The sequence below is a fragment of the Suncus etruscus genome, chromosome 2 (assembly GCF_024139225.1).
Source record: "Suncus etruscus isolate mSunEtr1 chromosome 2, mSunEtr1.pri.cur, whole genome shotgun sequence".
NCBI lineage: Eukaryota > Metazoa > Chordata > Mammalia > Eulipotyphla > Soricidae > Suncus > Suncus etruscus.
The window spans coordinates 66,427,111-66,440,689 of NC_064849.1; the positions used below are offsets into that span (position 1 = coordinate 66,427,111).

Genomic DNA, 13,579 nt, shown 5'->3' on the forward strand with positions numbered 1-13,579 from the left:
GGCTTCCCTGGTCCTTATGACAGCCTCTCACCCCTGGATGCCTGACACCTTAATCACAGCACCCAAGTCTGGAAGAGGATTTTAGGCTAAGTGGGTGAAGTCTGCTCCAAGACTGAGATCAGCAGTGTGTTGGGAATCCCGGGCAACAAGAAGCCTGAAGACAAAGGGTCAGTAGCTAGTCAGATGCTAGTGCAATTCAGTTTTTCTGATTGGCCTGTCCTCTAGTCGACCACTTCCTCCTGCCTGTGACAGCCCTGGGCCATGTTGTTAGGTAGTTGTTAGGCCAGATTAAGTGTGGTGGGGGTGGGGGTGGGTTCTGAGCAAGGAGCATGGATGGCCTCTTCCTTGCCAGGACTCCTTTTTCCCACTAAGAACTCACATATTCCTTTATGAAAAAAGGTCCTAACCCCCCTCATGGTAAAAACCGCTCATGAAGCCACATGTCCCTTCCACACACCCCTGGGCCACATAAGAGAAGTGCAGCCACACAAAGAATGTGAGCATCGTTTATTTTCTGTGGAAAGGTTGAACAAGGTCAAAGATTGTCCTCCAAGGCCACTGACCCAGCCCCGCCCTGCAGGTTCCTGGGGTCAGATGCCTCTGCCCCCCACCCCCCTCCCCGTGCCCTTAACAAAAAGGAACCATTTGAAGGGAATTTATATATAATAATTATCATAAAAATATACATTAAACAAAACAAAAACCCAAACAAGACAAATTTAGCTGAACTGCCAGCACCGTTCACCCATGTCCCCCACCCAGTATACCGCTCCTCTCACTCCCCCTCAGGGTCTCTCACGATTGCTTCTAAGTCCCCAGTACCTTGGCCACCTTTGGTGGCTGAAGGAGACTTCAGATGGGTGGCTGAATGGGGTGAGGGGGGGAAACCCCAGTCAAGTGGGCTGAGGGATGGGGCCTCAGGAAATGAGGGGCTAAGAGTATCCAGGTTCCTGCTCATCACCAAGGGTACTGGGGTCTCCTTAGTGACTTAAGTTCTCATCCATGACTCCAGTGGCCAGTCCCTGGATGTGAGCCCTCTGTGCTAGTCTTCAAGACACCTTTGGCTCATGCTCTCTGTACTGCCTGGAAGGGCTCGAATGGGCAGGGCTGCCCTCTATGTATCCTCTAAGTTCCAGAGCCCACCATGTGTGTCCCTGTAGCTACCCTGTCCCCACCCACCATCCATCGTCTACACCTCCTTTTGGTCCTGTCTGTTCCCTGACCGTGATGCCCCTGGGTGCCTGCCCCAGCTGCCTGCATTTGAGCCAGTTTCCTCCATGGCCTTCCCCACCTGGCCTTCCTTTCTTCCTTCCTTCCTCTTGGCCTGTTCCCACCTGGCTATCTGCATCCTTGGTCTCAGCCCCCATACCAAGGCAAAAAATGTGCTTCGGACCCGCAGCCCCAGCTCAGTGGTCAATGGCTCAGGCTCCTTCTGTGGGAGTTCTTGGGGGCTGGGGTATGAATCTTTTTTCCTTCACCCAAGGTCTCGGGGTGGGGATGCATCCTCCACCCCACTCTCTCTGGGTTTCCCCCTCACCAGGAAGCTGGATTCCTTTTAGCTCCAACCTATAGAAGGGTGGCTGCCAGCTAGGCACACCTGAGGGCTGGCGTGCTCAGTGCCTCCTGAGGTCAGAGTTCAGAGGTTAAAGATGTCACGGAATGGAAAAGGAGCAGGTGCCCCACACGACCTTTACCAGTGAGGTCGGAGGGTCCTGCCTTCAAGTGCAGAGCCAAGACATTCAGGTGGGATGGGACACTGGGCAAGCTAGAGGGCTAGAGGGCTCCCGGGGGCAGGATCTGGGGGCAGCTCTGCACAGCCCCCAGGGGACCCATCTGGAAAGAAAGCAAGGTGGGACAAAGGTGGGAAAGGCCAGTCAGAGCACAGAGAAGGAGGGAAGTGGGTGTGGGGGGCAGAGAAGGGGCCACCCACCCGCCACCACCTGCTGCCTCTGGCCTTAGCGGCCGAGTCCCTGTGGGAGCGGTGTGTGGGCCGGCGCTGGGGGTCAGACTTTGTCTAGCAGGGAGCGTTGGCAATAGAGCAGTCGCTTGGGGGTCCCATGGCGCCTGAAGAAGAAGACCACGAGGCCCACAGCCAGCACCAGAAGCAGCAGCAGCACGGGCAGCACTACGGCGGCTGCACTCACGGCTCCACCACCCGGCTCGTCCACCTCGATGATAATGACCTCTGTCTCCTCCTCTGTGCCTTCATCTGGCCGGCCCCCAGATGGGCAGCCCATCCAGTCCCGCAAGGCTGACTTGGGGTAGCCAGGCTCCACTTTCAGCTTCTGGTTGTTGAATTTCCAGTATTTGTTCCCCTTGTAGAAGTAAGTGAAGACTGCAGGGCCATCAAGTGGTGCGAGGATGCCAAGGAGGGGCCCAGGGTCCAGGAGGAGAGCAGGGAGGAGCAGAAGGAAGAGCTGTGAGTTTGCCACCCCAGCCCTCTGAGCTCATAGCTCTCTTCCTGGGTCACACTCAGTGGTGCTTAGGGCCTACTCCCGACTCTGTGCTCAGGATCACTCCTGGTGGACGTAGGGTGATAATATGGCTTGCCTGGGAAGGAACCCAGGTGGGCTGTGTGCAAGTTAATTCCTTAGCCCCTGTACTGTCCCTTTGGACCCCATCTCTCTCTCTCTTTTCTTTTTTTTTTGATGGGGATTACAACCCAATGAGTGCTCAGGGCTACGTCAGGCTTAGTGCTTGGTTGGTCACTTCTGATGGTGATGGCACTGACAAGTTTCTGGATGTCAAGCCAATGATGTCACCCATTGAGTTCTCTTCTGGGTCACTGAGCTGAACTCTAAACTTTTCTTTTTTTGGGGGGGCACATCTAGTGACACTAGGGGTTACTCCTGGCTATGCGCTCAGAAATCGCTCCTGGCTTGGGGAGCTATATGGGATGCTGGAGGATTGAACTGTGGTCCATCCTAGGTTAGCGCCCTAATCCTAGCGCCTAATCCTAGGTTAGCAAGGCCAACACCCTACCGCTTGCTCCACCGCTCCAGCCCCTGAACTCTAAACCTTTCTAAACATCAGATTCCTTAGCTGTAAAATGGGGCCATTGTAGTACCCAGAAAAGAACTGGGGTCTGGATGTGCTGCTATGTGGAGTAGAGGGTCTGGTAGGCAATTGGCAGATGGCAAGGGCTCCACTTCCCCATTCTATCCTACATGGTCCTCTTTGCCTCCCCCCACCCTGCTCATCCATTTCCCCCCCCCCAATCCCCCCCTGCCTCCAGCCACTGCCTCTCACCTTCATCACTGCCCTGCATGAATGACCCTCTGGGAGACTCAGGGACTCCTTCCCAGACCTTGATGTTTTTGGGGTATTCGTTGTCCACTACTCTGAGCTCCTCATTGAACCGGTAGTACCTGCAGAAGTGGGGTGGGGCAGGAAAGTCCATGTCACTAATGGTGAGTCTGAAAAGGAACTCAATAGGGTGTAAAGGGTGGCAAAGGGCAGGGTAGGGGACAGGTTTGGGTAATGAGGGCCTGCAATCTGGAAGTGGCGGAAAGTGGGGGTGGAAGGAAGGGCCAGGCTGCCGGGAGCCACCAGAACCCTTAATGACAGTGCATAGCTGCAGGGGCGGAGGCATGGCACAGGAGGCAGGAGGCATCAAATGACCAGGTCTGAGCCGGTGACCGGGTCGCAACCCACTCACGGAGCATTGGGAAATGGTGGCTGCTGGTAGCTAAGGTCCAGTCAGTCCCTCCCCCTGAGAAATACAGCAGAGGTGACTTGGGCATATCTGTGGGAGACCAAGTCTGCAGGGTGAGGGCTTGCTTACTTATTTCCTCGGAAAAAGTAGGTCTTCCCATTGGGCATCCAGAAGAGTGCGGCATCTATCCTGTCGGTGGGCAGCCCTCGACCCAGTTCCTTGATGTGTTTGGGGTAGCCAGGTTCCAGGGACGCTTCATCAAACACCCAATGCTTGTCTCCTGGGAATGCAGAAAGAAGCATGAGCTAGGGACTCCACACTGACCTGAGAGTCCTTGGAGTAGGCATGTGGCTTCTGTCACCCATACCCAAGATGGCCCAGATGCCTGGTTACCTTTGAAGAAGACAAACTTTCCATCCTTCCTCTCGTAGGCAGTGTTGATGGATGCGGGCAGGCCCCGCCAGAACTGACCAATGGGCATGGGGTAACCGTCCATCACCTGGTTATTTCTCACCCGCCAGAACCAGCGCTCCTGGAAGGCAGGTGGAGCACATGGGGTCTCACGACATAGTTCCCTAAGCCCATCTAGCTTCAGTTCTCCCATGGCCCTTTCCTTCCAGACTTGCAGTCACTCAGTAGTGGCATTCCCCAAAGCTGGCCTCCTGGTTCCTCTCACCTTGAAGACAAACATCTCCCCACGGAGCACAGCCACAGTGTCAAAGTTCCCATCACAGATGTTGGGTCCGTAGGTGGGGTTTTTGGGCCTATCCGGGACAGAGGGCCCAGAAGTGGGCCTGGGTTGAGGTGGCATCTTGGTGGGGAATCCTGACTCACTTCCTGGTGAGAACAAAGTGGGCACTTCAGACTTGGAGGCAGAGTCAGGGAAGGGAAGAAGACAGACATAAGGCAAGAAGCACCCCTGGAATGACATGGGTCTTTGGGGGTGGCTGAAGCAGCCTGAGAAAGAGAAGATAAAAAGAAGAGAAGTCTGGGAAATAGTTCAGTGGAACAGCATAGGCTCTGTATGCAGGGGGCTCTGGGCTAACACACACAGACACACACAACACAATAGATACAGAGAAACAGACACATGCAGACACAAACACACACAGATGCAGAGATACATGCACAGATATACACAATGATACTCAGAGACACATAGACAGAGAAAGGCACACACATACCACACATGCATAGATATATGTGCAGAGATAGGCATAGACATATCATACACACAGTTATACAAGGGAGACAAGGGAGAGACGCACACACTAGGGACCAGGAAGATTCACAGATGTGGGACGGGCAGTTACTCACCATAGAGTTGCTGGATGCCACGACGATCATCATCAGGCAGCACGAAATTCTCAGTGTCCATCCACTGGTAAAACGGAGCCATGATGGCCGAGGGATCATTGGAATGCTCCAGGCCGAGGGCATGGCCCAGCTCATGTACAGCCACCAGAAAGATGTCATTCCCTGGAGAAAGGGGTGGGTGGGGGGCTCAGGATGGAGTTCTTTCCTCAATTATCAGCTTCCACCAGAGATTGTTTTACCCCAAGATAATCTTATATGATTTCCACCCACCCAAAGTGGCCTAATCCTGAGGTCTAGCCTCACATTTGGGAGATAAGACACAAAGCAATTCTGGGCCAGGGAAGCAGAACAGAGGGTAAGGGTTTGTCTTACATGTGACTGACTTTTTCTTTTTTTTAATTTCTTTTTTTAAATACCATGATTACAAACACGATTGTAGTTTGGTTTCAGTCATACAAAGAACACCCCCCTCACCAGTGCAACATTCCCACCACCAATGCCCCCTATCTTCCTCCTCCCCCACCCCCTGCTGTATTCGAGACAGGCATTCTACTTCTCCTGCTCATTAATATTGTGACTGACCTTAATTTGATCCTCAGCACCCATTATGGTCCTCTGAAGACCACTAGGAGTGATTCCTGAACACTGCCAGGTGTGACCCCAAAACAGAACAATAAAAAAAAAATCACAAAACCAGTTATTGATCTCTTCTGGGTAGAGGGGAGAGAAGGCTGCTATGGGTCCAATCCCAACCCCAGAAGACTGGTATGAAGTGAAGTTGAGGCCCAGCTTGTTCTCAGTTTCTCCTGTAAGCTAGAGGTGAAATTTGACTGACAATATGGGTGCTTTAAGTCTTGAGAAATCAATTTACTGAGTAGGAGAAGGATGAGATTATAAATAACTCAAAACAGAATTCTTTTTTTTTATTTTTGGTTTTTGGGGCCACACCCGTTTGATGCTCAGGGGCTACTCCTGGCTAAGTGCTCAGAAATCACCCCTGGCTTGTGGGGACCATATGGGATGCTGGGGGATCGAACCTTGGTCCTAGAGCTTGCAAGTCAGACACCTTACCTCTAGCACCACCTCACCGGCCCCTCAAAACAGAATTCTTAGTTGTTTGGACTACAGAGTGCTCAGGAGATATTCCTGGGTCAGTGCTCAGGGAATCCTATGGTGCCAGGGATCAAACTTGGGCCTCTTGCATACACAAAGCCTGTGCTCTAGTCCATTAAACTGCCCCTCTGTCCCCCTAAATAAGATTCTTGCTTTTGATGGCAGTCAGATCAGATCTTTGTAATCTGTGGTCCTGAGACTTGTCAGGTTCAGTTCAGGAGGAATAGGGACTAGCCATGTTCTAGGTGGTCTTTTTTTTTTTTTTTTGGTTCACACCCAGCAGCGCTCAGGAGTTACTCCTGGCCCTATGCTCAGAAATCGTTCCTGGAAGGCACAGGGGACCATATGGGATGCCTGGATTTGAACCACCGTCCTTCTGCATGAAAGGCAAACGCTTTACCTCCATGCTATCTTTCTAGCCTAGGTGGTTATTTTATCCCAGAAGCCCCTCACTCACCATTTAGATCTTCATTCTGTACAGTCCAGGGCTCAGCCGAATCAAAGTGTGTGTCCCCTCCAATGTTCGGGCCTGGGAAGTAGGCATGGGCCAGGAAACCACCCTCTCCATCGAATGGCGTGCTGTCACCATGGAAGCCTTCCGCGAAGAAGATCATGATGTCTGCCTGCTTCTCATGGCCATCCTGGATGTAGGAATAGGGCACCTCTCGGAAGCGCAGGGGGGTGGCACTCTCCCACACACGGAAGGCCTTGCGGATGGCCTCAAAGGTGGCGTACTCGCCCACCTTGGGGGTGTAATTCTGAATGCTGAGGACCAGACACATTCAGGGAACAGGACAGAAGTGAATCAAGTGAATAAGCACGAGTCTCCTTTCTAGAACGCTTATGACCACCTCAGGCCTAACTCAGCTCTTCCAGTTCCCTTAGGAGGTCTGTGCCCTGAGAATAAAGGGCTTGTGGAGCTACAGGATCTCACTTTCTGGCTCTGGGTGGACTCTGTACCTCCCCATTCTTCTCCGCTCCCCATGACTCTTCTGAGGAACAGAAGTGAGGAGAGAGGCAGCCTCTGAGGCTGGTGGCGTGACTAAGAGGGAAGGTCAATGAATGTGAGTGAGATAACAACTTTACGACTGCTGGACTCACCAAAAAGTGATCTCATTGTGCTGCCACTTGAGGCCCTGGATGGCGTAGCGCTTCTTCCGAACATTGGCCTTGATTTCAGCCCCAAACTTGTCTGGAACACCACATCGGGGGCGCTTCATGGCTCTGGGGTAGAATGTAAGGCTCAGGGTCAAGTAGCATATGGATGAATGGTGTTAGGGAGGGGGTTTGGTGAATCTGGCCCTAGTCCCTGTGAGGGGAAGGACTCAGTGAGGGTGAGTGGCAGAGGAGGAGGACACACACAAAGCAAACTCTCAGGGCTTTGGTGTCTTGTCGGGGCACTGACAGAATTCCTGCTTGGTCTTGCACTTACTTCATGGTGTCAGCATCAGCCTTGCCAGTCACTCTCAGCCCATAAAACTTCTGCATGGCGGCAATGGCAGCAGATAAGGACTGGGGTGAGCGCTGCGTGTGGGTACGTAGGTCTCCAGGGGGCAGGTAGCCATACTGCTGAAGCCAGGCCTACAGGGAAAGAAATGGGGTTCAGAGCCCAGGCCTGGACCCAGAGTTGCCTCTGCCTCCTTCAGCCCCCCTGACATGCATCAAGGACAAGGGAGAGAGACCTGTATATGCCACCTACCCTAGCTTGGCCCTGGAGGAACTCACATGCTAGACCCAAACTCTGGCCTAGTTTGGCCTGTCCTCTTTTTTTTTTTTTTTAGTTACATACTTTTATTTATTTTTTCTTTAAGCACCAGATTACAAACATGTTTGTACTTGGGTTTCAGTTATAAAAATGAACACCCTGGGCCAGAGAGATAGCATGAAGGTAAGGTGTTTGCCTTGCATGCAGAAGGATGGCGGTTCAAATCTCAGCATCCCATATGGTCCCTAAGCCTGCCAGGAGCGATTTCTGAGTGTAGAGCCAGAAGTTAGCCCTGAGCGGCGCCAGGTGTGACCCAAAAACCAAAAAAAAAAAAAAAAAATGAACACCCCCTTCATCAGTGCAACATTCCCACCACCAATGCCCTCTACCTTCCTCCTCCCCCGTCCCCTGACTGTATTCGAGACAAGGCCTCTTCTCTTGAAGTGCTTGGCACACAGGAGTCCGAGGACCCACAGCTTGGGATCAGGCTGTAGACAGGAATACATGGTGTAAACAAACAAGTTCTACAATGTCATCTCAGAGCTGAGGTTCTTTTCCATACCTTTCTGTGTATGTGAGGGGGCATGAATTTGTGCCACACCCAGTAGTGCTTGGGGAACCGTGGTTGCCAAGGATTAAACCACTGTTGACCACAGTACCTCTTGTCAGGACATCTCCTGTCAGTACATCTTGCAGATTCAGCATCTGTCTCAAGACTAGTTTGGGCCACGAAGGAAAGAGGTTGGAAGGGGCTGAGGTGTGGTGGGGGTCCACCTTGGACTGAGACACCACAAGGATCCTCACAGCTGAGACATTTCTATCACAAGGGTCGTTTTGGGGAGTGCTAGGAATGGAGCTGGGGCAAGTAACATTAGGAATATAAAATTCAGAGACCCACATGTGCTAGGCCTGTGCTCTGCTGTTGTGGGATTTTGACCTGGCTAGACTCGGAAAAGCCAAAATGCTCACTCACAAAACCTTAGAAGCAGGATTTATTTCAACTGGGGACCCAAACAGAGCTCAGTCTGAACTGAGTCTGAACTTTCAGTCTGAACTCAGAGCAAAAGCGAAGTAGGGAAGATTTATTTAACACAAGGTAAAAGGAGATAAATGGTTCGAATGGTTTGAATGACCAGTTAGGAGGTTAGGAAGTCCTGGAGATAAAAGGGAGGAACTGTAGCTAGTAATGGAAACGAATGAAACCCTGTAGGGAGTGTGTTCCAGAGAGGCACACTAAGAGGTCCCCAGTGGGATACCTCAGTGGAATATCTGATCTCCACCACACTACTATCAACCTCTCTCCCAAGGAGTAATAATAATAAATATTATTATTATTTTGGCTTTGGGGTCTCACCCAACAATGCTCAGGAGTTGCTTCTGGTTCTGCATTCAGAAATCACTACTGCTTGGGGGACCCTATAGGATATCAGATTGGCTGAGTACAAGCCAAGCTCCCTACCTGCTGTACTATTATTGCTTCAGTCATAGCTCTCTTTTTTTTAGGAGGGAGTCAAACCTGGTGACACTCAGGGGTTACTTCTGGCTATGTGCTCAGAAATTGCTCCTGGCTTGGGGGGCCATATGGGACTACGGGGGATTGAACCACGGTCCGTCCTAGGCTAATGCTGGCAAGCCAGACCCCTTACTGCTTTATGCCACCGCTCCAGCTCTAGTCACAGCTCTCTTATATTTATTAACTGGCTTTTGAACTGAACTTAGTGATACTCAGGTTTTACTCCTGGTTCTGTGCTCAGGGATCACTCTAAGAAGTGTTGGGGGACATATGGGGTGCTGGGGATTGAATCCTGTTTGGCCACATGCAAAGCAATACTTGCTGTATTATACTGTAGTATGCTGTATTATGGCTCTGGCTCCCAATTAGGGTCTCTTTTAGAAAGGAGGGCAGAAAAGCAGTTAGGGCTGAGATGCGATGTGGCCAGAAGACATTTGGGGTCTGGGGTGATGAGGGGTGAGATCCATTGTCAGTGACTGGAGGCTCCCACAATCTCTCATCCTGCAGCATCTGATCTTGGGTTTAGTACCTAGAGGCCTTTCCAAGATTGTTAGTGGAAGGACCAGGAAGAGATGGTAGTGGGGTGAAGATTTGATAACTATGTTTACTTTTAGGAATGTTGTGATACAAAATAATAAAGTTAGGATTCTGTTGTTTGGAAGGTACACAAATTGAGAAGCCCTCTTGAGAGAAAAGTTGGCCTTTACTATAAGAACAATAAGAAGGGTGGGAAAGTTAGTACAGGGGGTAAAGCAGTTAGTTGCTTTGCATGTGGCAAACTCTGGTTCAATCCCCAGCACCAACACACACACACACACACACACACCCCAATGGAAAAATTTTCCTAAAGGCTAAAAACAAAAGAGGCCAAGTTATTATGGAATATGGATATGCCTGAATTTTCCTATGGGGCTACTCCCAGCACTGCTGGGCACTGCTCCTACTCTGGCTTTGCCTTCTTTAACGGGGAGGCTATCTGGGCCAAAGCGTAATATGCAGAGGGCCAGAGGCCCAAGGCTGGATGGATGTAGCTAGGGCTCCCCCCGTCCCCCTGAGGTGGGACAGTGTTCGTGCATTGGGACTGTGTGTGTGCGTGTGTGCGCGTGCATGTGTGTGTGTGTGTGTGTGTGTGTGTGTGTGTGTGTGTGTGAATCAGGAGCAGCTGACAGGGTGAGAGTTGCAACATGGTTAGGGAGGAATTAGTCCCTCAAGTCTGACTAGGAGTTAGGGCAACCAAGAAGTAAACAAGCCAGCTTTTCCCTGCCAAGAGGCCTGCCCAGAATCAGTCTAGCACCACCTAGTTCTGAGAGCCCCCCAGGTTTAACCATTAGTACCCCAGAGGGGATCAGAATAGAGTGCTCCAGCCCTGGGCTGCTCTCTGGGATGTGCAGGCCTGCCCTGGCCTGTGCTGGCTGAAGCTAAAGCTGGTGCCCCAGGGAGGCCTGCTGTGGCCTGTCCCACAGCCCTGGAAGCTCCCGTGTAGGCAGGACGCTTTCGTGGGCCCTGTCCTTACCTGAGGCTAGGCACACCTCAGGTTTATTTATAACCAGGGAGTTTTGGGGTGAGCGTGGGAGTGATGTGACTCTGAGACTAGGTCCAGTCAGCCTTTTAGTGAGTAAAAGGGAATTATCCCAGGACGGGAGAAGTTATACCTAGGGGCCCCCCCTCTCCCTGCTGAGTCTCCCAGGAAGGCTGCCTGCCCGCCATGCCTACTTCACAGCCGACGAGCAAAAGTGTCCTAGAATCAAGAGGAGGGCCGCAGGGTCTGGGCTTTCTTCCCTGCTCTCGGGCAGACGAAGGCTCTGAGCAAAGCAGGAACCACAGGGGATATGATGAGGGAACCACAGAAGAGAGGACACTTCTGTCTGCGGCTGGGTGGGGAATGGCCACAGTGCCAGACAGGCCCTGGGGAGCTGGTATAGGGTTGTGGAAGCCCGGAAGCCCAGTGGGAGGGACCTGGCTGTCTGGAGCCTCGACACCCCAGCTCTCATCCATATTGGCCTGGAGAGGGAACAAGTATGTAGGATGAAAGAAGTCGGGGCTGGCTTTGTCTAGGGAAGTTAAGTGGTGCAGGGTATTCCCGTATGAAAAGTTGAAGCCACTGCTCTTGCCCAGGCCTAGGAGTGCCAGGGAGGACACAGATGCAGCAAGCCCTAGGCCAGCTCCTTTCTCCTCTGCTTCCCACCCCTCTAGGCCAAGGTAGTTCTGGCACTGGGGCTGCCCATGACCGTCTTCAAGTAGAGGGGATGCGGGGGCATTCTCTCTCTGTCTCTGTCTCTGTCTCTGTCTCTGTCTCTGTCTCTGTCTCTGTCTCTCTCTCTCTCTCTCTCTCTCTCTCTCTCTCTCTGTCTCTCTCTCTCTCTCTCTCTCTCTCTCTCTCTCTCTCTCTCTCTCTCTCTCTCTCTCTCTCTCTCTCTCTCTCTCTCTCTCTCTTCTTTCTGGGGCAGTGTGGCGCGGGTGGAACTGGGACAGAGAAGTCGAATTCTGATCCCTTCCCCCGCTGCCCCTCCCAACCCCACCCAGGCAGGCCCTGGCCGGGGCGAGTGGGCAGGGAGGGCCCAAAATAAGAAGCTGATCGAATCCGACTCCTACCTTCACCCCAAAATAAAAAGAGAAAAAGAGTTAGGAAAAACCTCTTCAGACAACTCCCACGCCACTTCCTCCCAGGCCAGTGGGGGGGGGGATTAGGGGTGGGCGAGGGGTGCCCCGGAATCAGACCAGACTGCTTACTGGCACGTAGGGAGGGCCCTCTCCCATTCCCCCAGGGGGTTCGACTCCCCTAGACTTCCCTGCAACGGACACAGAGAAACAATGAATAGAAACAGTAAATTAAAAAGCCCCCCCCCCCCCGCCAAGGCGCCAGCGGGGGCGAGGGGACAAGGGGATGGGAAAGCGCCGGCCCAGTCGAGCCCCCGGTTCACAAGAGGGCTTTGTGCTCTCGGGCCGGTGCCCCAATCCTGGACGTCAGGGCTCCTCCGGGCAGGACTCAGAGAGGTGGCCGGTGCCTGCAGGGGAGCGTGGGCTGCAAAGTCCAAGGGGGAACGAACTCGACAGCATGGGGCAGGGGTCCCGGGCGGCACAGCGGCTCTCCTCGGGCTTCCAGCGCACGGGTCCCGGGGCTGCGCTCCGAGTCCCCGGGTGCGGAACAGGGGTTCGGGCAGGGAAAGGGCTTCCAAGGCCCAGCGCGGGAGGAAAGTTGGCAAGTTGGCAGAGGGGCCGGGTAGGGGTGGGGGCTGCTTGCAAGAAGAAGCCGAACCTGGCTCCGGGAAAAGTGGGAATCTGGGGAAAGTTGGGCTAGCAAGGAATGGTGCAGGCCGGAGTCCGGCCGAGATCCCCTTGAAGCCCGCTTTCCTGGGAGGCCACCAGGGGTCGGCGGCTCCCTCGAGGCCCCAGCTCACTTACTTCGGGGCTGAAGCTGCTCTGGGTCGAGCCGAGGGAGGCGAGCGCCAGGGTGAGCGCGAGCAGCAGGCTGCAACGAGCTAGTGGCACGGTGAGGGACATGGTCCTCCGCGAGGGTTTTGGGCGCTGCGGGGCTCCGCGGTGCGGCCCTTGCCCGGGCGGGAGCAGTCCCGCTGCTCCCCGGCTCCTTTGTCCTGGGTAGGCAGTGAGTTCGGATTCCTCGAATGCTATGCACCGGAGAGGAGGAGGAGGAGGAGGAATAGGAGGAGGTCGTGGTTCCCACTAGCGTCCTGGTGCTCGTGCCCTCTTTCCCGTTTTTTGGATCTTCTTACTCGGCGAACTGGCTCAGACTCGGGAGCCCGCTCGCTCTCTCTCTCTCTCGGCGCTCTCTGGTTTGGTCACTCCCCTGCCCCCGCCCCAATGCAATCCCCTCCTTTCCCAGTGAGGACGTGGTTGTTTCTGCCTGAATCCAATTACAGTCCAGAGTCGGGGTGTGGGGGAAAATCCAGTTGCCTTGTTCAGGCTGTCTTCTGCAGGGCTTAAGGTCGTGGCCCAACTCAGGAGGCTGTGTGTGTGTGGGAGGGGTTGTGGGGGGACCCAGAAGACGGGATGTGGCTGACTCCCTCTCCAGGCATATTTCGGGTGGCTCCATTCCTCTGATATTCAGCATTTTGTCTCACCTCAAAGTGCTGAGTACCCCAAGGCCCTGAGGGAGGCGTCTGGGCACGCGAGGAAACAAAGTGTGGGATGACCCGCTCACTTGCTCGCCTGGCCATGAGACCTGGATTACTCTTTGTGACCCTCCAGAATTGCAACTTTTGTTCATTCTTCTTGTTTGGGAATCGAACTCTGGGCCTCCCACAGTCAAGTTCCTTAC

General features: G+C 53.3%; 1 protein-coding gene across 1 annotated transcript; it reads right to left on the minus strand.

Moving 5' to 3' along the window:
- Positions 1-657: 657 nt before the first annotated feature.
- MMP14 (matrix metallopeptidase 14) lies at positions 658-13,064 on the minus strand. The gene is made up of 10 exons (XM_049768609.1): positions 12,706-13,064; positions 7,518-7,666; positions 7,187-7,309; positions 6,543-6,850; positions 4,973-5,134; positions 4,332-4,492; positions 4,049-4,187; positions 3,785-3,935; positions 3,250-3,368; positions 658-2,335 (listed from the first exon to the last, which is right to left on the minus strand). Exons 1-10 carry the CDS (start codon positions 12,802-12,804, stop codon positions 2,004-2,006), a joined length of 1,743 nt encoding a protein of 580 aa, XP_049624566.1. The 5' UTR covers positions 12,805-13,064; the 3' UTR covers positions 658-2,003.
- Positions 13,065-13,579: the final 515 nt, after the last annotated feature.

Coding starts and splice junctions, on each gene's coding strand:
- MMP14 (XM_049768609.1), bottom strand. CDS start 12,804: ATGTCCCTCACCGTGCCACTAGCTCGTTGCAGCCTGCTGCTCGCGCTC. Junction 7,667..12,705: donor AGAGCAGCTTCAGCCCCGAA/GTAAGTGAGCTG, acceptor CTTTCCCTGTAG/GCCTGGCTTCAGCAGTATGG. Junction 5,135..6,542: donor ACAGAATGAAGATCTAAATG/GTGAGTGAGGGG, acceptor CCCTTTCTCCAG/GGAATGACATCTTTCTGGTG.